Genomic DNA, 26538 nt, shown 5'->3' with positions numbered 1-26538 from the left:
AAAACACAAATTAATTAAGCCAATTAAGCTTCCCGACTTTACAAGGCTTCATCAAAGGATAGTTTATAAACAGACCTCATACTATGGAATGGCACAAGCGCGGTTTTAGTTCAATATGAATTCAGAGTTACAATCCAACTACCAATAATATTTAGTACTAAAATGCTATTCATTCACATTTAGCAATACCGTATTTGCGCAATCCACAAACTGCTAGTCGCGTCGATGCCATTGAGGTACTATCGTACTAGAAAAGACGTCGTTATGAAACTAATCTTAGCTAGATTTGAAGTGATATCACCGAAACTCATTTAATCAATAGCTAGGCGATTAGAATTACATATATTTAAATAAAATAGATAAGTATATATATATGGGCTAACTGACCTGACTTCTTGCTCATCCTATCATCTTCCACTGATGGTTCACAAGCGTATATTGTTTATATATATAAAGTACTATGGTTTGTTACAACTTCATCATGTACCTACATTGTGAAACATGTGTATTGTAGCATCTACTATTTATTACGTTAGTAATTACATAATAGTTCAATGGTTGCCACACGTCCAAAATTTGACGAGACATTTCTGTACAAGCGCGTGCGTGAATCACTCACAGGATGTTCATTTACACAGGATGTATACTATAAATGAACGAACGCTCTATCGTATCAGCCTGCAAAACCGATAACGACATCGAATAGCAAAATGGCAATGCGAGTAGCTTGAATGGGTCTTGAACTGTCAAATAACATCAAATAGAATTTCTGAAACATTTACCTCTTTTTGGTCACATTAAACACTCAAAACTTTTAAATAAATTGCTGCATTCAGATAACCGTACAAGTTATAAAAAGTTACAAGGCCCGTCACGATCTATAATATAAGTATGTATTTTATTGAAATAAGAGTGATGTGTATCATAGTATTATAAAATTGAATTCTTAAGATAAAAGCAAATTTAAAATTCTACAAACTCAATGCATTTTGTGCCTGACAAAAACACGATTATAATGAAATGAAATAAATCATTGTGCTAATAATAACATTACCTATACTCAATTAGTGTAGAGTTGAACTCCTGTACAATTCCATTTAATAACAATTCAACTAAACTATATCATCTAATTAAATATAAACTTATTAATTAGAACAGTAAACTGCAGTGATAACTAAGTGTCAAACATTGTTCATGTTCTTTTACAAGTTTATAAATTTATAATAGCGTTACGTAAACAACAAATACATCAATTTCAACACTGACAACAGTAGTGATGGCGGACAAATATTTAATTATACTAATTACCTACTTTATTTATTGTTACATTAATATTGCAACCAAATGCGAAACGAATTATCACAGCTACTTACTGAAAGTATTAAAATATTAAAGAAATAAATGCAATATTTAAATAGCTTACAACAATGATGATTTATAAATGTTAATCACAAAATAATTTTGCAAAATATTATTGTACAAAAACAAAATGAAAATATGGAAATAACATTTTTTATAAATGTTTTTCGGAAATTATAAAAACTTGTTTTGTTTTGGGAATTTCATTATTTTTTATGTAATACACGTAGATAATTAACTTTTATCTTCTGAATAATAAAAAACCTATGTCATGTATCTATGCTAAATCTGTCAGTATACTTGTATAGTAGTGAACAAGGCTCTAGAGAGGAGAAAAAACTTCGGGTAAAATCAATATCTCTCAAATCGAAGAATATTGAATTGAAATAATATCTTTGATTTATAAGGGTAAATTCGAGCATCCATTTTCAGGCAGATTCTTTTCATTGCTTTGTATAGACATGAGATTTTAGATTTCAGACAAAATTCTCTCTAGTTCAGATTGAACAAAAAATATAAAGAAAAATCAGTCCTGCCTTCCGTTGTTAATTTCCGTAATAATAATTACATAATTTTGTATTAGGAAAAAGATACTATATGCTATCAAAGTATTATCAAACAATACAAAAGTACACACCATTAAAAATAAATATTATTTTAAAATACTGATCTTCGAACTTATATCGTGATTATATCTCGTTTATTTTATAATTGACCGTTTCTTTTATTGTCAATAAATCAACAAAAAAAGCATTTAACCATTGAAATATTTAAACATGAATATTACAATATCTATAAATGAAACCTACAAATAATGATATAATAAAACAAGCGTAAATATATACATAATACCAATTTAGTTTTTCGTTTAGAATCACTTCGTTCACTTGCTCTTCTAGAGCACACTATTTATAATCCAACGTAGAAATCTATTTACTAATTAATAAAAGGCATATTTCACTGTATCCACTCATTATTTACACATCTCCGCTCACACTTAACAATAATTTATGTACACGTAGACATCAGCTGTTGGAGATTCCTAAAGTAGTTTTGTTTTAAAAACTATAGAATTGGTTGTAATGACATCCTAATTATCATCCACACCCATAGGAAATGGGTTAGTAAGAATACGGCTGCAGACTTTGTGAGGCCGGCGGCTGCGGCAGAGGCAGCGGGGACGGGCGTCGGAGGCCCAAGTCGATTGTTGGCTCGCACCACTTGTGATCTCCAACGAATTCTGTACAGCGGCTGTTGACGCGATAACGCAACTAACCTACGAAGAAATAAAATTTAAAACAAAATGAACCTGTAATCGCTCTACATTTAATAGTAGGTATATATCATATACAGAATAAGTACATTACATTATGAATATCTTAATTTCAGAAACCTATTAATACTATAGATATAAACTTTCAATAAAATGCCAGTAGGAATACATTGTAGTGAGCGATGAGGAATGTAGAATGTTCAAACTATTTAATAAAACATCGTTCGGTTGGGTCTACTTAGGTATGTATTTGGGAAACTTCTACAGTATAAATAATGTATTAGTGTTATCTATAATTACTAGTCGCTTTCCAGATATCCACATAAATACAGGATGAATTTGCGAGCGGAGTCAACAAGTCGGTATGCATGAGTACTTTCGTTTTAATTATTTCTGCCACCTTGCAATTTATGTTATGAAGAATGGGTCGCATAGAACAGTACAAATACTGTAGACAGATCCATAACCACCTTAGTGTTCAAGGATTATAAAGTAATAGATGTGATCATATACCTAGTATATTTTCTGATATTAGTAGTGCTGTTTATTTGTAAACGATACATAGAGCATTATTTATAAGTGTGCAATCCACTACACTTTTACAGACTTTGCTGCCCTTATTCACAAAAGTGTGGTTATAACATTTTTATATTAATTAAAAATATATTATTATTAATTAATAAGAATTATTAAAAACAAAAGAAACCGATATCATGTAAATTAATTATGCAAGATTTATGTTTATTTATTTATTGAACTTTGAAGTATAGGACTTAAATATACAAAGCGGAAATAATACCTATAGGCATTCTTACCAGTCAAGCGTGGAAATCTGTTTCCGATAGAATTGAAAATATGTGAAATTTAAAAAGAGAAATGTTGGGAAGTTTAGTCGAGTGTAACATTTACAAGGAAATGTTTATAGCAGCAGATTTTTTATGTGATTCGAATAGCAACAAGGTAACATATGTACATGAACCGCATTATTGACTTCATGTTATCCTGTGATATCACGCTCGTGATAGCACTTAGGCGTTGCCATTCCGGAGAATTAAAATGTCATGCACTCTGTCGTATAACATCGCTTTATCTCAATCTTCAACAGAAACATAGCCTAAAAAGCAAGCAGCTGAAATAGGCAGACAGGAGGTATCAGATATCACTGTTCTCTACGGTAGATTTTGTAATAAGTCATATGCCCCATGCATTTGATTTATTACAAAATCTACCGCAGAGAACCGTGATTGTTAGAATACAATTCTTGCTTTTAAGTGGAGAGACTTAAGTCCGTCAATGAGGTGGAAAGTTATGATTAGCAACAATTAAATTTGTTATAACAAAAAAAGGATATAACACTATTATTATAAAAGTTACTTCTAAATATTAAATTCAGAAAAGCGAAAAGGCGTCTGAAGGATGTTTCAGTTACGAGCTCCCGATTTATCGACAAAGGTATGTTTTCACACATCGTTATTCGGGATTTACGAGTGGAAATGTCATTTCGGAAACATGCCACGTACCCTCTTACGGATTCCTCTAATATGCACAAAGAAAAAAGATCTTTATACTGAGAAAGTACCAAGTCATATAAAGCATGCGCTTCTACGTATTTGGCGCGGCGGTAGGTGTTAAGGGCAGAGGCTATTCATAAATAATTTATCAAATGGATATCTGAAAAGTGAGCTCTTTCTTGCCGAAATTGTTCAAGCTTTACTAAAAGCAGTGGCAGAAAGATTTTTCTGCTATTGAGGATACGTGCCCCGCACTATATGGCCGTTCGACAAGGATGATTAGTGGTAAAACTTTCTTGGGTCACGTTTATCTCGTACAGACAGCCAACTTTTATATGTTATCTATAGGTATTTTCGTATATTTGGAACACGTGGGAATATGTTTCAATTACTTAAGAAAGTTGCTGTTTCTACTGATAATATTATTATTGTGTTGTACATAGGTATTTACATTAAATTAAAGAAAAGATAAATTTATTGGCTAATTCTATAGAGCATAAACTTTAATACGAAATGTTATGTATTTATAATTAATTGTAGACACAATTGATGCCACTGTCAACCACAAAGTGGATAAAATGTTGTCACTATCTATAAGTATATATTTTAGAGAGTCACCAATACATTAACGTAATGTACGTACCTTATAACAACAGTATTGAGTCGCCATGGCAGTGTGTAAGTATGGTTCTTATGACGGGCACAAAAGGTATACAATAGCTCGCCGGCAGCTGCTGCCAGACCTGAATCGCTTTGTGCACCAGAGCCCGACCACTCATGAAGTGTGATATTCCATGAACCACAGGATTTATCCTAAATAAAAAACAATATATACTCCATTAAAATTATATATACATGTTTACTTATCCACTAGGGATCTAATGTTTTATTTACCCGAAAGGCTTTTTATGTGCCACAATGGCTTCTTCTCATAGTGAAGGTCTAAATATTACTAAAGTAATAAGGAGAAAGATGTATGCAATGCCATTAGTTCATTATTATCCCAATTCTCGTTGAAATTGATCCGGATAACATGGCGAGGAGAAGTGCCCACTATCCTGATAAAAAGTTATATGTATTACCGTTTTTAGGGCAGGGTCAGGTCTACGAAGTAAGTCAGGTTAGAAATACAGTGCAGTAAAGACTTGGTAATTATATAATTATGTAAGCGATACTTATGATATATACCAACTTTCTACATCTCTATACCATACTTTATTCTTGGTTTAATAATGAATGGCTGAAGGATACCATGGTACCATGCTACTTAATATCATTTATTAATTTTGTATCTTATGGGAATTCAATTATTAATTATTTTAGTGATTTACAATACCTGTTCAGAGGATATATCAATGAAGAGCTGCCTTTCGACATTCGAATCTAAGACCCAAGTACATTGCTGGTAGAAAAACTCGTTCAGACTCCCAGTAACAGACACGTTCCTCGACGATATTTCACCTGAGCACAGAAATAAATGTGAAGAGGAAAACCAAGAAATTTAAACGTGACATTTACGTGAGTAATAATGGAATGAGAAGGCAGACACCAGTCGCCGCAATAGCAACGCTGTAATTGGAACTTTACGATCTTGTTCAAGGTTTTTTCGATTCAGTATTACCGTAGGCGGCTAAAACTGGGTCGTGGCACGTAATTTAGTCGGAATCGCCCCTACGCTGCCGCCGTGAACAATATCCGACGCGTTTTTCCAAAGGCCGGAGACGCGAGCCGAATGTCAAATTGAACTGTTTGTTTTTCGCTTTGTGCTATTGAGGCTGTATGGGGTTCATTTGAGGTATATTGCCCTGTATACGAGACATCTTTATAGAATTATCGGGGTAAGGGTTTTGTGTCTCGGTGGTAATACGAATTAAATACAAGTAGTGTATAGAGAATGTATAAGTACTTACCAGAATGTGTTGTGTACGTGCGCTGGCCGCACATAGAGTCGTCGTTGAAACTATACGCCGCCGCGTAATCGAATCCCCTACTGGCGTACGTGTAGTGCGCCACGGAATACTCCAATCGGACACTGGTCCAACTGCGTACCACTACAGGCAACCACGCCGCCTATGACAATGTAACATTAAATTACAGTTAGTATTTTCATAACCATATAAAATTTAATAAAGAAGTATTACATCTGCATACCAATGACATTATTCCATTCCGCGAACACTGAAATCTCTAAAAAAATACCGCACGTAAATTCAACGAATTTAGATTTGTAGATGAAATTGGTTCATCCTGTCATAAATAAATGTAATAAAACGTTTGTGGAATAAATAATGCACTTTCAGTTTCACGACTCCTTATTTCATATGTTATAGCATTTTATCTTATTTACTCAAAATATATTCATGCTGTAGATATGAATAAAAATCGACGCACAAACAGTACATCTAATACAAGCATTACGTAATTTAAATAAACACTGTTTTAATCTTTTTTCATAGTTACTTGAAACAGCATTTAATATTATCATGGGAAATATCCAGTTAATAACTTACGACGTATACGTATAATTATAAATATGTATATTTGTAATTATACGTAAATATTTGATATAAGTTTGTTGCGTAAAGTTATACATAATTTCTACTTACGACAAAACTGTATTAGATTGAGTGGTTAACACAACACCTACGTGTGTCGCATATAAATAAATATGCCCTGCAACTGTCTACGCAATGCCCATACGTAGTCGACTAAGTAATTGAATTTTCAGGAGCGAGACTCCGGCGTGTCGCTCCGGGCCATGCCGACCACTAATAACAGGGGACGACGGATGACATGCCGCCAGTTAGGGCATGTTTTATGAGCGCCAATGGTCGCCGACTCGACTTCCGTTACAGATATTACTCAACTTCATTTTGTAACAATGCCTCTTGGTGACACGGTCAAGTCATAATCAGGGTGAAGCATTGAATATTTAATTTTGAACCGGCACCACAATATATAAAGCAATAATATTAACTTCGCCAAGTTACACGATACGTACATCAGGTTTCTTGGAAATGGAAGAAGGAAAGTTTCCCTCCATTTAATATCTACTATAATATTGTACGTTAGACTCGTATTTACGCATAAAATATGTACATATATTCGTATCCTCCAAATCAATACTTCGAATAAAATTATGGAAGGGTTTACGCCTTACTAGTACCAAGGTCTAAATTCAAGTAATCAAGTAAATGTTATTTTATTATTGAGAGACTTACAAGTTTGCGAACCAAAATTACTTTGGGAAATGTAAACTGTTAAAGCATATAAATAAATGAGTTTAGTGTTTCGCTATTAAAAATTGATAATAAAGAAATTGGTCAACTTTGGGAGCGAGAGTATGGTAAGTGACTGTAAATATTTTAGGGCCATATTTGCTTTTAGTCCTCCCCATACGGTTGAGCGGACGTTCCACGCTTTATTGCTGTTACATACTTAATAGTAACCCTCTTAGTTAATTATGCGGATCGTGCAAGCCCGAGAGAAGGCTACGGAAGGGTTGTTCATCCTATAGTGATGTTAGCAGAAGACTCAAGTAACACGATTAATTTATTTGTTACCCTCTTTCCAAAGTGCTTAACAAGTGACCTTCAAACACATACCAATTCGATTATACATATGAATTTAACGTATTCTTTATATAATACAGTCTTTGTGAGTTTATTAATTCCTGCCCTACATCGAGATATTTAATTAATCAATGAAGAATGAAGTTGTTTGCTATAATTAAAAGTATAGGAATGCCGTTATTAAGTTAGGCGTATGATTTGATTTGTTATTTTCCCATTGATTGACTGGAAAGTTATCTTTATATTTGAAGCGTATAATGTCAATTATTTTCATTGATATAGTCCAGTTGATATTCATTTTAATGGCAGTCAATAATATTAGCAGTAACGCGCATTGTGGATATATTTATGATTATATATTCTTATATTAAACAAATGTTATGTAAAAAAGCCTATTATAAAATAGATGAATTTATAGATGATAGCAATATATAGCAAGAATAAGTTTATTTGCGGACAACGTTATAATTTTAATTTTCATATTGCTTTCTTGATATATGATAGCGTAGCGGCTTTTATATTGATTGCCGCATGCATCCGTATGTAAAGTGCGAATACTGTAACTACCATATAGTAATTTTTGTAGCTGTGACGTAGTCGTGAATGAGTAGTCATGCTCACTAAAATGTCCAGACATGTGGCGGCGTGGTGGGCCGGGTCATTGGGCTCCCTAAAATATGGTCAAGCGCAGTGATGGCTGGCTCATCCGTCATACTCGTGAAACGAGTGCTGCTTGTAGGGACTGGTCTGCTCTTATCACTACGACTGATTTAATCTTATTGCATATTTATATTTGACCCAAAAATTAGTGCTTGTTGGTAGTTTGTATTCACACGTTTCGACTTGTAAATGTAAACTTACAAGGATTATTTAAAAGAGTGATGAGACAGCTTTCCGAACGAGTGGTAGATAAAAAACAAATTGTTATGACTATATGGGCTTGATCTGGATTATATTTATATATATTTAAATAAAATAACAAAGCAAACGTTTATCTAATTTAATTTTATATGAGACTAGACAGTTGACATATTTAAGTTGCGCGCGCCTGCGCGCTGCCTATACAATATATTTATGTACGTATACAGCCATAACTATTCAAAAGTGCTTAAATTAAGTTTATTTGAATAAATGATTTTCTATTCTATGCTATTCTATTCTATTAATTTAAATAAAAAGTAACAATAAAAATTATAATTCAAGACTAAATTAAATTATATTAAATAAAATATAAATGTTTTAGAATTGGTAAATTCTATACATAAATATACAATATAAAACACAGAGTATATATAGTATAATATATAAGGTAGACTAAATTGATAAATACGTTTTTGATTTTTGAATGGTAGAAAAATAATTTTAATAAGCCAAAATATGACGTGCATGATTGTCAACATAACCACACATAATCGTCTCAATGTTGGGCACGTGTCTCTCATAAGTGAATAATTTTGCGTACCAGGGCTTAACTTTGAATTTTATTTTTACATTTTATTTAGGATTTTGTTTTCACTTTGTATTATATATATTTGTGATATTATTCCATTCATCATGACATGACATGAGTCATGACTCATAGTTATGAAAAGATGTACTAAGAAATGTTACTAGAAATATAATAATGGGAACTCAAGGATTAATAGGAATTGGGAACCCATTTTTGATAATGGAGCATAGCAAGTAGTCATGCGTTTCCTCTCCTGGAAACTTGCAGCTTAGCATGATAATGGCACCCCGTCATCACCCATATATATAATAGCTGCCTTTACACTTACACAAAGAGCATACTGTCACACTCACATCAGCTTTCACGCAGGCAAGAATGAGCATGTCAGTCTATGACATGATCCGAACGAAATAACCGCGTGCGTCGCCAACTCACGCGTTCCCGCATACATAAATCGTGTGTGCTTTAAGTGCCTCTTTGTATCAATGCGGGACATCACACTATGGAACAAACACATAATTATAGAGGTATTAAGATATGAATAACTCTGTAAATATGTGTTTTTATATATATAATAAATTTTGATTATTATATATTGCACAGATTTTACACACATATATATATATATATATATATGTGTGTAAAATGTTAAAATTTAAAGAGAAAGTAAAATGACATGAATCATACGTGCAGTCAAGCACGAAGGAGTGAAAAAGTAAAAAAAAAAGTCTCAAAATAGTTAAATTCAATCACTAAAGATTGCGCGCACTCTTCCGCGCATTAATGAACACGATACGTTCTAACGTAAAGCTAATGTTTATATTCCAAAAGGTACTTACCTGGAAATCGCCGCAAAGGCATGACAGATGAGTTCCGTCTCCTGCTACGAGCGCGATGTGATCGTGGTAAAGGAGAGGGGTGTTCGCTCGGCATTCACAGCCGGCGTCACCGCATGCAGTGCGGCATCCGGCAGCGCCTACTGTGCCTGTTGGTTCTGCACTCCACATGCGTTCTAGCCGCTGAATCTGTTACATAATTCCAGACATGTTTTTTAATCTTTTACTAGCAGCTAGCGGTATTTTATAAGAATTTAAAAATATATAAACATCAACGTACACACCCATACATTTAAATCCTTCTTTTTGCGTTGGGGTATACTATAAAGAGTATATTATGGAATAAGTTTGAAAATTATTATTTCAATGAAAGTTTTTGTTATTATTTTTATTTCTTTATGTGATCTTATAATTTAGGATACTAATGCTAAAAGGATTTTCCAAATCGGAATCCAGTACTTTGGAGCCTATTCAATTTAAACATGATATTTCAATATATACATCGGTCGGATTGATTTGTGATCACTGTTATCATCACCGGAGAGTCAGTCAGATATATAAATTCACAGAAAAATATTTTAGGTGACGACCAGATTAAAAGTCATAATTTGGCGAAGTCGAGGCAGTCATAACAAAAAACAAAACTTAACTATTGATATTTCGAATACCAAGGGTAAAACGTTGCCAATAAATTCTAATTGTCATATTTACATTTTATTCCCCGTGAATTTTCAATATGGAAGTCTTCTTCCAATTGAAAGGAACCTTTCCAAAGTAACTTCGGTTTTAGATGCCCTAATTAACAATAATTGGGTATTAAGTTATTAGAATTGTATAGCCATCTCCAATTGTAATAATACATTTCATATTTCATAATAGTGTAAGTGAATACCTGAATAATAGATTCTACAGCAAGAAGATAGGAGCTATTACTTTATTATAGATTTAAATAAAATTCTGGATAATTTTACGATGAACTTAATATAGACATACAATTTTAGGATTGAAATAAAATATAGTAACAGTAGCATAGAATAACAATGTCTATTATGATAGTAATTATTACTGTTTTTGTACAAAGTCATTGTAAGCACCTTTGTCTCACCTTTTCAACTGCCAAGTAGATTGTTTTGTGAGTTTTGTTTCGATTGAAGAGATATGTACTAGTTTATCATATGATGGGCCTAATGGCCTTTGGCATGTTAACTATACCAATTACATTAAATATAATAATAAGATTTATAATTATAGCTGATATAATAAAATAATAATAAGTGTGTGGTTTGGACCTCACCGATACAAAAAAATTGTAGTATATAAATTTATAACTTATTCTCCGAGAAGTGACGGTATATTCTCTTGCTACATTGAATCCATATATTCTTAGTAAAATCACAGATAAGATAATATTACACAGGGAAATGCTACTAGTGAGTCGTGCGTTTGCCACAACATCGACACTTGATAATGTTAGATATGTGACTTTCTATGAATATAGTCGTAGTATAGTAATAATTTTAATATACTACGACTAGATTCATAGAAAGTCACATATGTAATAATTTTTCATATTAATAATATTCTTTATTTATAATTAGTTATTATTACAAAGTGTCATCCGGACTATATGTTCCTTATTATCAGCAAATCGTTTTTATATATTATCGTTGAAAGCAGTTCAACCTTATACCCAATACAATGATATTCTACTAAGAGTTAGACTCGGAGCACTTCACTAAAATTAGAAAATTACATTTACTAAATTGGCATAGTCGTGAAATGAAATTGAGGCCTATTTTATACGAAGCTATGTATTAGTAAATGTATAACAAAGGTTAAATATTTATTAGAATTGAATACGAAATAATATTCACCATATAATTTTTTTGTAGTACTTCAAAAGGAGAATATAACGTTTCTTTCGTTTTTTTTAAACAAGAAATTATTAATTATTTGATTAAAATATGAAATCAATATTGGTAAAGAAGATATATGTAGTTGCTAGCTTTTGTCCGCGGCTTCGCTCGCGTTAATTTATCCCCTTAGGGGTGGAATTTATCAAAATCCTTTCTTAAGAGATACGTCATAGTAACTTTATGTATGCAAAGTCTCAGCCCGATCGGTTTAAAATTGACAAAGTTTCATACAAACTTTCATCCCTTATTTTATGCCTTTGGGGATAGGATTAATCAAAATCCTTTCTTAGCGGATGCCATAACATCTACCTGCATGCCAAATTTCAGCCCGATCCGTCCAATGGTTTGGGCTATGCGTTGATAGATCAGTACGTCAATCATCTTTGAGTTATATATATTTAGATATTACGTATAAGAAAATATTTATGATAATCGTAAGTACCTACATTTTAAATTTGCATTTATTACTATGATTTTTTAAACGGCATTTTAACGGTAGATCAAAAGATTCGGTACGCATTAGGTACTGATGATAAGCGATAAAGTATAGCAAAGTAGTACTTATCTATAAAGGCTTATCTATGTTATAGCTTCAATCTATTTTTATTCAATATATTTGCGTTATAAACAAAAAGCAATAATTTTAGGAATATACGTGTGATCAAATCTTTAGCAATAAAAACTGTATATAATAAAGTATATAGAATCATACTTACTTCAATAGTTACGCTTTGATTTGCAGCTGGTATAAATCTGTGAGTGCACAGTAATCTTTCTTCAATATTCCAAAAGATATGATGATGGGAGGGAGCTGCAACCCCGCCGTGCGTGGGCGCAGCCAACCCATAATGTGTTGCCGCACAGGTTGCATCCGGTGATGCAGTGCCTTCGTGTTGCTCTAAGGAGAGTATAACAATATAAAAAGTTGGAAATTTTAAAAATATATAGGTGGAAAAATGTTGCCTCTTCATTTTTAAATGAATTGTGATATAAGTTCTAAACAATATCAAACAACAAAGAATTACAAATCTAAATGAACGTTTAAAAGGCTTTCTAAATAATGTTTATTTTTTTACAGTATCGTACTTAAAATTATGTAGTATTATAAAATACCTATTAAAATCTCCTCACGGTCTTTTTGTACGTTCGCGATAATTTCAAAAACTACTAAAGATATTTTTGTAATTCATCTGAGTGATTTCTTTAAATGATTTAAGTGAATAATTAATTATGGTTTTGTGTAAATTAATTGAGATATTCTTGCGACGCTATGGCAAGTTGCTAGTTTGTTTATAAAAACTAATTGAACAATTGAATCAAATATATAGACAAAAACATTCCCTTAACACAGGACTCGTAGATTAGGAACCAATTTCAAATGGTTGAATCAGTGAGACGCTCATTATAACGCTGAACGCTGAAATAATAATAATAGAACTCAGGAAAGCTGCGTAGATATTAATCCGAGTAATAATTTCCATGTCAAAGCGATGAACAGTGACTTCGCGTTCTATTCCCTCGCCTGTGATTGCTTACAAAAGCTATGCAAAAAGAAAAGAGAAAGCGTAATGTGGGAGGCTACGTCAGCGTTTTCATTACTTTAACATAGGTCTATTTTCAATTCAATACATTTGTGTTTTCGGCCTGTATTTTTCTCAGACTTTTTAAGCTATCCTCGTATAGATTTTCATGTTACCTTTATAATGTGATGTTGTCTTTGTTTGAATAATATTAAGATAGAATATTAGGTAAATAATTAGGTACTATATTAATTATGAAATTGTAAGGGAATTCTTGTTTTATTTGTTAAAATAAAAAACATCTCAATTGGGTAATATCTAAAAAGAATTACATTCTAAAATCAAACAATTATTTTCTAAGAATCTAAGTTTATCAAGTTTCCTTAATTGCTGATCACGTGATCGTAAAATATTCCGAAAAAAGAAACAATATATGTTTCAATTTCGACCAAAGTTCTATGGAGAACTTTGGGGAAACTATTTGTTCAGTTTCATGAATAATATCGCAACGTATTCTTACATTCTACTTTGTATAAAGAATTCTATTTCTAAGAGTGAGAAACTTATTACTTTCATGTGCGTATCAGAAGACAACAAAGAACATGAATGTACATCCATCTATATCAGAGGTTTTAGTAACACAACTAATTACGACAGTCGTAAGAAAAGGGGTTACTCTTGTAATTTAAGACCATATAAAACCTTTCATCTATAAGAAAATCTTATTACCTAACAATAACTGGTCAATATTTTGCTCGTGTTTTTCTATCGTGTTTATGCAGAAATCATAATCCGTATTTCAAGAGTAGCATGCATTAATAAATGTAAACAATACTACACTATTTCTTATTCTAATAATATTATATTTGTAAATTATAAAAAATAGGTTGTAATAACAATAAATTAAATATAAGTTATAAGAGATTTTTCGTTAGAATTTTTATTTACAAATTTGTATACAGAATTATGAAGAAGTATAGATTATTTTCGCACACCATTTGTTTACACGGTTTTTTGCGTACAGCTTCGTATACTTAGTTACTGAATAAACCACGGAGAAAATTGGTGTGCGAAACGATTCTTATATTTAAGTAATTGCTTTCAATTATGAGATATTTTTATCAATAAACGTTTTATGGAAAAATAATAGCTATAATAATAAAAAATACAATGTTGCCATAGCTATGTAATAGTTACAAAAAAATGTCGTCCATAATAATAAATTAATTTATTAATATTTTCATGTGTAAGCTCTCTGGCTGGTGTCATTGGAGTGACAATCGTATTATTTATATATCACTAATATCATTTCATGATTTTTTAATTATATAACTTAACTTAACGTAATGATTATATAAATGATATTAGACTTACCGTCGTGAAATGCAAAAGCACCATCAACAAATTCTTCTTCGTCTACGCTTTGCGAAGTAGCCCGTCGCACCAATATGGTTAAATTAGCACCTTTGGACGTCACCGCTTGACGTATGAGGAACCTTCCCGAGGGATCTCTTGCCTCCCTCACAGATGGCCCGCAAACTCTTAGGAGAGCTCGATCCCCTCTCTCTGATCGATCACCTCTATCTCCTCTGCCACCAAATTCATGGACACCTTCTATTATCTCAATATGAGATCGACAACTTTGTAACCTAGGCAAAGGAGACAGGAATTAATTTTTAACGTGTAAATCATGTATTTTTGGTAATTAATGAGAGCAAATTATTTATATTATTTATAAGGATATCTATCTGCTTTTGTTAATATTCAAAGTGGCCCAGTTTTTTGCTTCTATCTTTATTCAGTCATTAATTTGTCAAACCTCACCCAAACAATTTAATGTACACAAAGTAGAAATATTAGAATTCCTTCAATTTTTTTATAGATTTGTTTTAAATAATATAATATATTGTATGGATTTTAAAAAATAATGAAATAAAATATAATGGCCACTCCATTGGTGGAATGTATTCGAGCGATTTCAAGTAGGATTGAAGATCGAGTGTTTCACAGCTTTATAATATGTCAAAAAGGTATTTACAAATTGTTTCAATGCACGAACACCCAAAAACGATTTGTATAATAGAAAGGTTTGAATTAATAAATGTAATCGACAGCTTTGTATACGATAAAACGCTTTGATATTTATATGTATGTAGAATAAAATTGTGATAAACGAAGAACTATATATTAGGTATGTTATATTTTTTGACGGCGATTAAACTTAATATATATGTATTAATCCATTACTTAGATATCTACTCATTACGTGTATATATTGTACTTTTTAGGTATTATATTTTTTTGGCGGCGGTTAAACCTAATATATACATATATAGGACTATAGGTATATGTATTACCTAATCCATTGCTGAGATATCTACTCATTACATGTATGTATTGTACTTTTTTTGGGTGGCATGACAAACAAATCACAGGCTAACGATTGAAAGCCCTCCCCTTATTTGCGGTTCGCAGCTTGGTCAGTGGGCGGTCAAATAAATCTAAAAAAGATGGGTGTCGGGTCGGTTATGCGATACAGCCGCTTTAAAGGGTTACTAATGTATTGTACATAAATATTCATTATCTTGTTTGCTTTCCCAACAATGTAACATTTAATGGACCTGACGTGAACATAAATAGACTAAAATATATTTTCACAAAAATGTGCGTAAATTTGCTCATTAGATTGCGAATAAAACAAGATCAAACGCAATTCTTTATAAAATGTCAAGTACATTTTTTTGTTTATACTAGGATGGTGGCAAACAAGCATCTGATGGTAAATTGTTACAGCAGCCTATGGACGACTGAGACACCAGGGGTGTACCACACGTACACATTGCCGAACCCTAGGAAAGCTTAATATACCCTTCTTGAAAAACCTGTAGTCTCGTGAGAAAACCTCGGCAAGTAGTTCATTCCACAATCTAAGTGTATATTGATAGTCTATGTATTAACAGATGAGAGTATATTGTTCTTAGGATGTATAATCTACATAACATTTACCTTAGATTATAATTAAATAGCGACACTTGGACGACATCAGTTGGTGCGCCCAGCAAGTGTATAACACACTGCGACCTCCACGCTGTCGCTCTAGTGTCGAAGTGTCCAGAGCGCGCACCACCGGGGCCGTACCCGCGTACAGTAGCACCACACCCAATGCGACCACCGCCATTGTTATGTGATACTTCGTTCGTCGCTGAGTTGCTGTCTATTACCGCTACCCTATCCACTAAACATCAAAGGTCATGTTACACTACACAAAATGTTCATGATAGACATTGTTGTACAAAAGATTTATCGGATATCTCTTATTTTATTAATGGATACATAAAATTTTATTAAGAATATATAATTAAAATTGCATAATACATCATATTGCTTATAACGTTTCTTAGGTTCCATCGTATATAGTATATACAAGACACGGTTTTTGAGTCCTTTTACAAAAACAAAACATGAACTACGTCAAATTGAGAATTTCCTTTTCAAAGTCAATACAAAAAAGTAAAGCTTAAATTGTCTATCTAAAAATATTCTCTCAACTTTTTATAACATAATAAAGTATTCATAAAAGTCTGTTCAAATGTCCGGAAAAAGATGAGGAAAATTTGTACCACAAGTTTACATAAAGATATTATGCAAGTGAATATAAATATTTAAAAAAAACATAAATTATACCATTTTGTACGTGATGAGTGAGAGCTGCCAGAGGTGCTGACGCTGGTACTACAGTGGGCGGAGCACCACTACTATCGACCCTCTCTATAAACTCCAACTTGGCGATGAAACCATTGTAGTCATACCGCGGGACTAACGGTCCAGAGCTGTTCATAAATGTTATCAACTTTGAATTTCAACATCGGGTATATTACGGCTCAAATTGCTTTTAAGGAGTTACCAAGTAATAACTTTTAGCAACACTTGTGAGTGGCTTGGGATGTCGGAGTGGTACAGTTTCCGACTTCTGCTTGCTTCACGAACTTAACAGTCATGTTTATAATGTTAGGGCCTAGTTCAGGCTGCTTTGATAATAATTTAATCGAGTGTCGAATAAATTAGCAACTAAATATCTCTAAATTGAATGGATTTTGGGAGAATATGCAAAGCATCATTGGTTTTTATTTTACAGTGTCCACATAATTCTAAATCTGATTTGAATCAGAATTGTATAGATTTCGATTGAATTTAAATTTCCGCTTATGAATAATTACGAGAGTGAAAGATTACAATTTACGATTACGGTTAGTATTGATTGACTGTATTAAAACATGTAAACTGTTACTGTACTAATGCATATTTAGTTTACTTTTTAATTCTTTCATTTGGTACGGCGTGCTAGGTACTATCAAGATTTTTTTATATAACATATTATGTAAAGGAAATGGTTGTAGATATTCATATAGTGCATTAATTTAAAAACCACATTAAGAATAGTATTAATTTTACTTTTTTCGTGCTCAATATTTGAATATTAAGAAGTAAGTGTTTAATTTTTTGTACTATTTCTATACCTGAACTCCAATAACAAGTTTGGCCCTGGATGTTCCAACGTAGCAGTTCTCTCGGTACAGATCGATCCAAGTAACGGAGCCGAAGGGGAGTTGCCAGCACGTAGCGTCAGATAGTCCGTGGCGCAATGACTGCAAGATAAATGAGCTTATAGTTGTACTTCTTGGTACTTTAGTAATCAATAACTGTAACTTTATTTTATCAGTCTGTAAGAAAAGACCGATTCTTTCGTTAGAACACATTTTAATGTCTTTTAGATAAATGTAGAGTTGAAGGAGATATGCCCTGACAATTTGAGATTAGATAGTGTTGAAATCCAAAAATAAATAGTGATGCGTTCTAATGCTCATTTAACAAGGACGTAGAATGGAAGAACAATGATTCTAGAATTCTTTTCTATAGAATAGTCTTTACTCGTAACGTTATGATACTTTTTAAATAGAATTAATATTCATTTAATGTAGCTTTATTATAAGTATGAAAAGTTTGAATAATTTATATTAATAATTAGTGATAATCAGAGAAAACTAGTCCCTAGTAACAGTAAATCTACACGAGAATGACGAATATCCAGCAAAAGTTGCACTATAGTCGACCATGTTTTAAATAAGATTTAGTATATTTAATTCAAAATATAATTAAGGGGAGAGAGAGGTCATAAAAACCTTAGTTCTATCTACATACTCTTATGCCAAGCCTCATCATAGAAATAAGTATATAAAATCTTAAATATTGAAAAATAATGCATGTATGTATATTATCAAATTTTCAAACTTTTTTATTGAATGCTATATCAATCTTTCAGACCTAAAATAAAATTTTATTATGTCTTTGTAATATGTAGTTTAAAGGGCTCAGCCTTACTACAATTATAATTTCGATTTCCAATTCACTAATCAAATATTTACTACTGGTTTTATACGTCATCGGCGCTGTAGTTGTAATAGGTACTTATATATCTATACGTACGTAAGTACGTCCTTAGTTTCTTGACTATAAAAATGTGGTTAAGTTTATTTTTCATTATTATATTAGTGAATGCAATTGTTGTTTATTTAGATTTTTGACGTTTTTATGATTTACAATGTATGTTTCAAGTTCGCACAGATCAGGCATTCACAAAAGGTTCAGGTGATTACCATATACACAATCTCACAAAATTCGCACTTTCTATTTTTAATACTCTCAGTTCATAACATACATTAGCAAGAGCGATTCTAGTTAATAATTACAGCAAATATCTTATTTTATCCCACAGCGCTGGCTTGGTTTTTAGGGAGTACATTATTTATAGAAATATGAGACCACTCTTCCTAGACAGCATTCATTTCAGTTATGTTGTTAAAATATAGCCTTTCTGGGAATACTGTGTAGTTTTACGAATTTACCTAAATAAATATTAACGACTATTTTATGTTTTTAGTGGTACCCGCGACTTCGACGCAAATACATTTTTAGATCGCCATCTATCTGCCATGTCTGTATGCTTAGATCTTTTAAACAACGCAACAGTTTTTATTTAAGTTTTCAGTAATAATAAGGGATTCAGGAGAAAGGATATATAATAAGTGCATATTATACTACAGAAAAATAATAATTTCAAAGATTTGTAATGCACCCATGCGTAGTCAGATCGGGTCGCTAATTATTTTTTTTATAATTTTCAAGTAAATAAAGTTCTCAAAGTCGATTAGATTAGAAAATACCCCCTAATGGAGATAATATTTTAGGGGATACCCTGCTTTCTATAGTCAATATATTTAACACCATATTTAACACATTTAACAACATATTCTTTGAAAATATAATCAGAATAACTACCTTAATTAAAAATTTTGGACCACAGAAAAATACAGTGGCACTGACGGCCTCTTATTTCAAGTTGGTTAAGAAACACATTAAATGACTCATCATGATCTAAGTCGGTTCATCCCATTAGTACCCGTAAAGTTTACATAGTAAACACGATCACTGTAGAAACAATTGTACGGTACCGTTGAAAGTGGGCGTGTTTGCAATAAACTTGAGACATGGATTGTGGTAGTACTCAAGTATGCTTGTGTAGGAATACGTATTGCAGGAAGATAACGCTTTTATTTCTCTCACTCGGCACTCCTCGGGGATTTATTGGAGATAGCGCGATAAGAACGAGACTGTTGCTGAACTGTATGAATCATTTTAATGGAAAATAATATTTGTTGCTAAAATAATAAGATTTGTAATTGTTTAAATATCTCTTATATATCATTTAGAGTACATAATATAAGTAGGTTTTTATTGTAACTGTTTCATAGATTTATTTATTTTGTTTCTCAAAGCCCGGAAAAGCTCACTTCTGGTGTTTTAGATATCCAAAGGCAATGAGAACCGTTTACCATCAGATGAGCCGATGCTTGATTGTGACCACGGTGGTACAAAGAAAAACGATCATAGACGTATGTTTGCCGCTATAATTGAATTTATTAGTATCTCTATATTATAAGGTAAAAGATATTTATAAATAAAATGTTTTCTGGGGACACAATTCATTGTACTGAAACAAGAGGTGTCTAAACTTTAAGAGTATAACAGAATAAGACTATGTTCTCTATGCCACAAAACAATTCAAAATAAGTTGGCAATTACAAGACGTGTACGTACGAATGTACTTAAAAAATTAACATCATAGATAAATAAATAATAATTTAACTGTTATACGTGATTTTAATCCCATTATTTTTTTGTGGTGACCTATATCTCGGGGCTTCGCGCTCCCTTTATTCTCCCCTTGGGGTCAGAACCCACATTTATAAATAAGTCTGATAGGCTTTTACTTGCAAAATTACGTAATACATACAATACTAGCTAATAGCTAGTCCCATGATTTTGTCTGCTGTTTTGAGACAATTGATAGGCCATATCCGACTTCAGATAGAATCTACCTTGATGTGGATTTTTCATAAATATGTTGTAATATTTAGTCAACGTATAGACTAAAGAAAACTGGGGAAAATAAATATTTTGTAAATAAACAACGCGATACGGGGCTTATTAAACAGGCTTGCTGCTTTTATCCACTTATGAAATTCTTGTTTCGAATACAAAATTATCAGCATTTTTGATAAATAATTGCTTTGTTTAGATGAAGTAATGAGTCGTTATTGATGTAAGTACATCTATCATCCATAAATTGATTAATATAAATTTCTCATAAGATATAATAAATCGTAAGGGTAACAAAGTTGGTACTGTATATTGGTACTTAAATATTTTCTACTCTATATTGGAAGCCTTCTAAAGTTGTGGTGGTTAGGGAAGGGGACTTCATTTTCTTATTAATAATGTACCCTATCAAAAAATCTTCGCGTAGTCCCCTCTAAAAATATAATGGCTAACTCTTGGTAGTTTGACCACAATAGGCTAATTGACCTGATTTTATCCCCGCCAGAGAATACTATTAGCATAGACAATTTGCTATTCATTTGTTCATTATTGTATTGTGAGAAATATATTTTGGTCTATTATAGAACTTTTTCAGAGGATGATTTAGATCCTCGCTATATACTGGTAGAGTCCATGACTATAGTGTCTCCTCTCTCCTTATAAACTACCTTGGAGGTTTTCTAAAGACCACAGCATGGAGTTTTCAAAACGAGTATATTATAATTAGTCACGCGTACATGACACCCCTGAAACTGCAGATTATAGGTATTCATAGGCTACGGCAATAATTTAATAGCAGATGGTTCGTCTTATTGCTTGTCACTATAGTGATATAAAAACAACGTGCCGTGTTTTAAATTTCTACCGCTTCTTACACAAGATATGGTGGTTTTAACCACCATCGAATCCGCAAGAAAAGTTGGCAACCGGTCATAAAACTATAATAAACCAAAATGCAACTTAATATGGATAAACATATTACACTGACCTCTAATGATTATGGGATAAGGGCAGGAATGATGATGATACTACATTGATAAGGTGATTTTGTATTAGTGTTTATTTTCAGTTTGTCTGCTATAGTTTTATTGTACAAACAACCAAACCCTAAATGTACAATAATGTAATCCATTTTAAATTAATAACAATATGATGTATGTATCTATTTAATTAAACTGTTATCATTATAGATCTAAGTTGTCTAAACTCTAAACATTGTTTAAATGGAGATCGTATAAAGCGAAGCCGGCCCTTTGGTAAATTAATTGAATGTCGCGTTCGTTACGCATACCTATTTACAGTGTTGAACTTTAGTACCAATATATTTAAACATAGTATCAACTTAGTCCAAGTTTGAGATAATAAAGACTTGTCCTAAACTATAGGTTATTAACACTAAATTAGCTCATAAACACAAATACATATTTGATATATTGCACGTAATTCATAAGCAATACCGATTGTTTTATGTTTTGATATGAGATGACGGCCTCGGTGGTCTAGCGGTCTAGCACACAGCTTTACGTCCGATGGTCGCGGGTTCGATTCCTCGCATGGCACAAACATTTGTATTCATAAGTATGATTGTTTATATCGGTCTGGGTGTTTTCTATATACAATATGGATGTATTTACGAAAAAACATATCTATGTATTTGTATCAGTTGTCTAGAACCCATAACTCAAACTTTAGCTAGCTTAACTCGGGTCTAGACGGCGCTGTGTGAATTGTCCTCAGATTATTATATATTATTACTATATTGTGTAAATCTTAAAAGTAAATGTTGGGAAAACATAGCAAGTGTTCTATAGATACAGAACCCGATCTTACGCTTTCACGAGTATTTTATTGATTCATTTAATAATTTGGTACTATGTTACAACATATCGTCATCATAACTTATTAAGAACAATTTGTGTGGCCACTAAAACGAAATAGTAAGCTCCAAAATGGAATCTGGAATGGTGAAATAATCCAGTAAATAATGGCCAGTAATCCTGGATCATAATCGACCGAGAGTCGTAAACCCAGGCGTTATATAGTTTCATGCAATCATTGAACTACGATAACTCGCACGCTGAAGTAGGCATTCCAAAACTGGGATGTAATATCGGACTAATCGAACCAAATGTGAACCAATATAGTAAAACAAAAGTCTAATGTATGGAATACTAATAGCATAAAGATAACCTTTTTATTCGAGTTCCGGACTAAAAAGCCGTACCATTGTAGTAAATTTCATAGAACACTACATTGTGCATGTCGAAGAAATAGTAAACTCATACGGAAATACTATAGTACTGCACTTTTCAATTACATTGAATTATCTACAACGACAACAACAATATAAAAGAGTATTTTATAGAAATTCTTTTAAAATTCCTTTATTCCTGATAAAAAACTGTACAGTCACGAACCCGTCTGCTCTGCATGGTGATTTATGAACAGACATTTTAAAGGAGAAAGTACAAAAAATTGTGGTCATGTTAATGTATAAAAAGTAAACATACAAAAAAATCTAAATAAATAGAATACAGCATACAAATAAATCTTTGAACAAACCGAATCGAAATCCGAAAATGGAAAACAAACGTACGAACGCTTCGAAAACACAATCGTCAATACGGGAAATTTAAACAAAGGTAAATATTATGGTTAGCTGTATGAATTTTTGGTATTTATATAAAGGTTGGCTGACCGACGTGGAGATATTCACTTATAGGGAGATTTCTTGTCCTGGGTTGTTATAAATAGTTATGATATAGATAGATATTTTTTAAGATCAGTTCAATTAGCAGTATCAGTATTTTTTTTTTCAATTAGAAAATAAAAATATAATTAGAAAATAAGAATATATAAAATATCATCGCATGTAATAAAATTTAAAAAAGCCAAGACGTGGCCAAAACTGTTTGTTTGGTTGTTTATGTTGGCGGCGAAGCCGGGGTATGTGGCTAGTGATATATAAAGAAATTGAATAAATACACCCTAAAGTTATGCCGTGGAGATAGCAGCGACATATTTCCACACTACTGTTTTAGAAAAAATATCTGTGTTTTGTTTATCTTGTGTTGTCCACATGTAGTTATGGTGATTGTAATATCTATGTTTATGGCGCCCCATGCCACATCATCGAGAGGTGGTGAGGTGGTGAGCCATTAGTGGGGAGAGAATACATTCGAGAGGACACTTGTGTCCTAATGGTCGGATAGTAAACAATTAACTATATGCTTTACTACTTTAGACAATTCACCTTAAAATAGAAACAATATATTTTAAACTATTTTTTCACAATAGAATATACACATTTTAAATGTATTAATTATTATATATATTAAAAAATATGTTATGCCAAGAAACTTCCTCAATAAGTGACACATATTACTCTGAAGAACGAATTAACTGCGAATGCGCGCCAATTTTAAATAATGAATGTTAATGACCTTTATTTGCATACATACCTATATGTATACTTAAATTACTTAATTTCCACAAACTAAGAATTACCTCATTCTTTTGTAACATTCTTATAAATATAATATTATAAATGTAGGCAGGCTGAATGTTAACATGCACCACAACGGCGACAGTTAACAAATCGCCTTTGTTAGAAAGTAACAAACTGCGAAAACTTCATGAGCATAGGTTACTTAAGTTATGTAATATTATGTTATCTGTACTTAAGTTAATACAGATTAATAACAGCTGCGAATAACATGTGAAAGTGTACAAAAGTTTATGATCTTATTATAAATTTGAAGTAACACTGCTCCTAAATCACTGAAGTTCAAAACTCGTAACTTTGGGTGAAATGGTTTTTATTAACATCATAATTACGTCAAATGATGGTACCCTACCTATTACTACTACCCACCCTACTCCAAACGGTTACCCTAGCTTAGCCTGAAATCATAATATGCCTTATTTTATTCTAGCAATATTGTAGTCTCTGTAATAGTTCATTCCAGAATCTAAGTGAACGTGAGTGGAACCTCCTCTGAAACCGTACAGGCTCCATCTATCCATATCCATACATCAACATTCTCGAAAATGAGAAATAACAGATTAGCGCATATACAACTAGCATATGTGAAAACAATTATTATATTCGCAGCCGTGCACTAGCAATAGTGTAATAGAAATGGAGAATTTAGTATGTAAATGAACGACGATGAGGGTGTGTCGAACGGCACTTGTTTAATACGTCGTTTGCGACAATTGTCATGTGATAGAAAATTTAATCGTCTAAGTAAAATTATTAATACATTTTAAAAAAGTTGAATTACAAGATAAAATCGACGTGGCAATTATTTACTGATATATGTATGTGTTGAACGCCTATATACCGACGAATGTATATTCTGTGTATATGTATGGATAGCCAGTAGACTATATCATAGTAGTGAATAAACACTACATACATTATTTTAATTTAATAATGGTCTTCAAATCGTTTATCAAGTCACCTGATATCGTAATATAATAATATCCTTGGACAATTCACACAGCGGCATCTAGTCCCAAGCTAGCCAGAGCTTGTGTTATGGGTACTAGATAACTGATATAAATACATAGACATTTTTTTGTATATACCATACATAGAAAACACCCAACCGATACAAACAATCATATTTATGAGTACAAATATTTGTAATGTGGGAGGAAATGCAGCGGCGACCATCGGAGGTGAGGTGGTGTGCGAAATATAAAGTAATTAGTATATAGTAATTAGCAATAAGGAATCCATCTGACTTAGACTTAAAATTCTTTGTAACCTAGTGATGTAATAGAAAATAGTTTTACTTACTTTCTAGGCAGTAGTATAGATGTGAAGATGATTTTGACCCTTGTATTAACAGAATTGGTTGCGAATAGGTAGCGACAGCGACGGTGTGGCGGATACAGTCCAGGATATCCGGGGCTTGCGAGTACACAAGACCCGGCGCCTCGACAGGACACGTCCTGGTATAGCCAGTCGCAATCTATGACAAAAAAATAAACATTTTAAGTAGTTATAAGCAGCTATAAAACTGACGTTACATTAGTATATTTTTAATTAAATAACTAACATTAGAAATAAGTTATACTTTCATTAGTGACACTACAGGTTCATTCAAATTTAATTACGCATTTTTTTTTATTTACTTACAAAAGTAAAGCTTATAATAATGTTTAAAAGTTTGTTTTATAACAACGTATTTTATATGAATGTTTAGTTATTAATGAATTCCTTTTGGTACTGTCTACCTAGGCAAAAATAGGTATATAGCATGCGACTCTTCCCGGCTTTGCATCATACGATCTTTTTTTAAATATACATCTGCGTATATTTAAAAAAAGATCGCATGATACATGTATATATTATGTAAACAAAAAAAAAATTCTAAATGTTAGTGAGACAAGTATCAACACACATTGCGTAGTTCATCCTGTAAGCGTAAAAACAGCCAGACTAAAGGGCGAATTTGCTTTATATTATTCAGAGATTATACGTTAGAGGTTTTATAAACAGTATGATTTTTACGTTTGGAACGTTGAAGTCTATAAGTATACCTGTGGTATATTAAAATAAACTTTCTATTCAATTCACGAAATTCACGCTGCTCAACCTTAATATTATTTGTATCTTTTTTATTAACTGAAAGCTCTGGCTGTCGTTTCTCA

The 26538-nt window shown here is 32.2% G+C and overlaps 1 protein-coding gene across 1 annotated transcript in view; it reads right to left on the bottom strand.

Moving 5' to 3' along the window:
- Window positions 1–1661: 1661 nt before the first annotated feature.
- LOC131845915 (uncharacterized) overlaps window positions 1662–26538 on the bottom strand; it is a 43015-nt gene continuing 18138 nt past the window's right edge. Inside the window, exons 6-16 of the mRNA XM_059195073.1 lie at window positions 25682–25856; window positions 17955–18083; window positions 17122–17267; window positions 16444–16672; window positions 14812–15086; window positions 12634–12815; window positions 10005–10190; window positions 6054–6213; window positions 5480–5604; window positions 4787–4956; window positions 1662–2635 (exon numbers count right to left, since the gene is read on the bottom strand). Of these exons, the coding sequence (XP_059051056.1) occupies window positions 2425–2635; window positions 4787–4956; window positions 5480–5604; window positions 6054–6213; window positions 10005–10190; window positions 12634–12815; window positions 14812–15086; window positions 16444–16672; window positions 17122–17267; window positions 17955–18083; window positions 25682–25856 (1988 nt within the window). The 3' untranslated portion in view covers window positions 1662–2424. The remainder of the gene's footprint in view (window positions 2636–4786; window positions 4957–5479; window positions 5605–6053; window positions 6214–10004; window positions 10191–12633; window positions 12816–14811; window positions 15087–16443; window positions 16673–17121; window positions 17268–17954; window positions 18084–25681; window positions 25857–26538) is intronic.

This window comes from Achroia grisella, unplaced genomic scaffold (genome assembly GCF_030625045.1).
Source record: "Achroia grisella isolate CSIRO2021 unplaced genomic scaffold, CSIRO_AGI_Agris_v1 utg487, whole genome shotgun sequence".
NCBI classification, from domain to species: domain Eukaryota; kingdom Metazoa; phylum Arthropoda; class Insecta; order Lepidoptera; family Pyralidae; genus Achroia; species Achroia grisella.
This window is presented reverse-complemented; position numbering and strand designations above follow the sequence as displayed.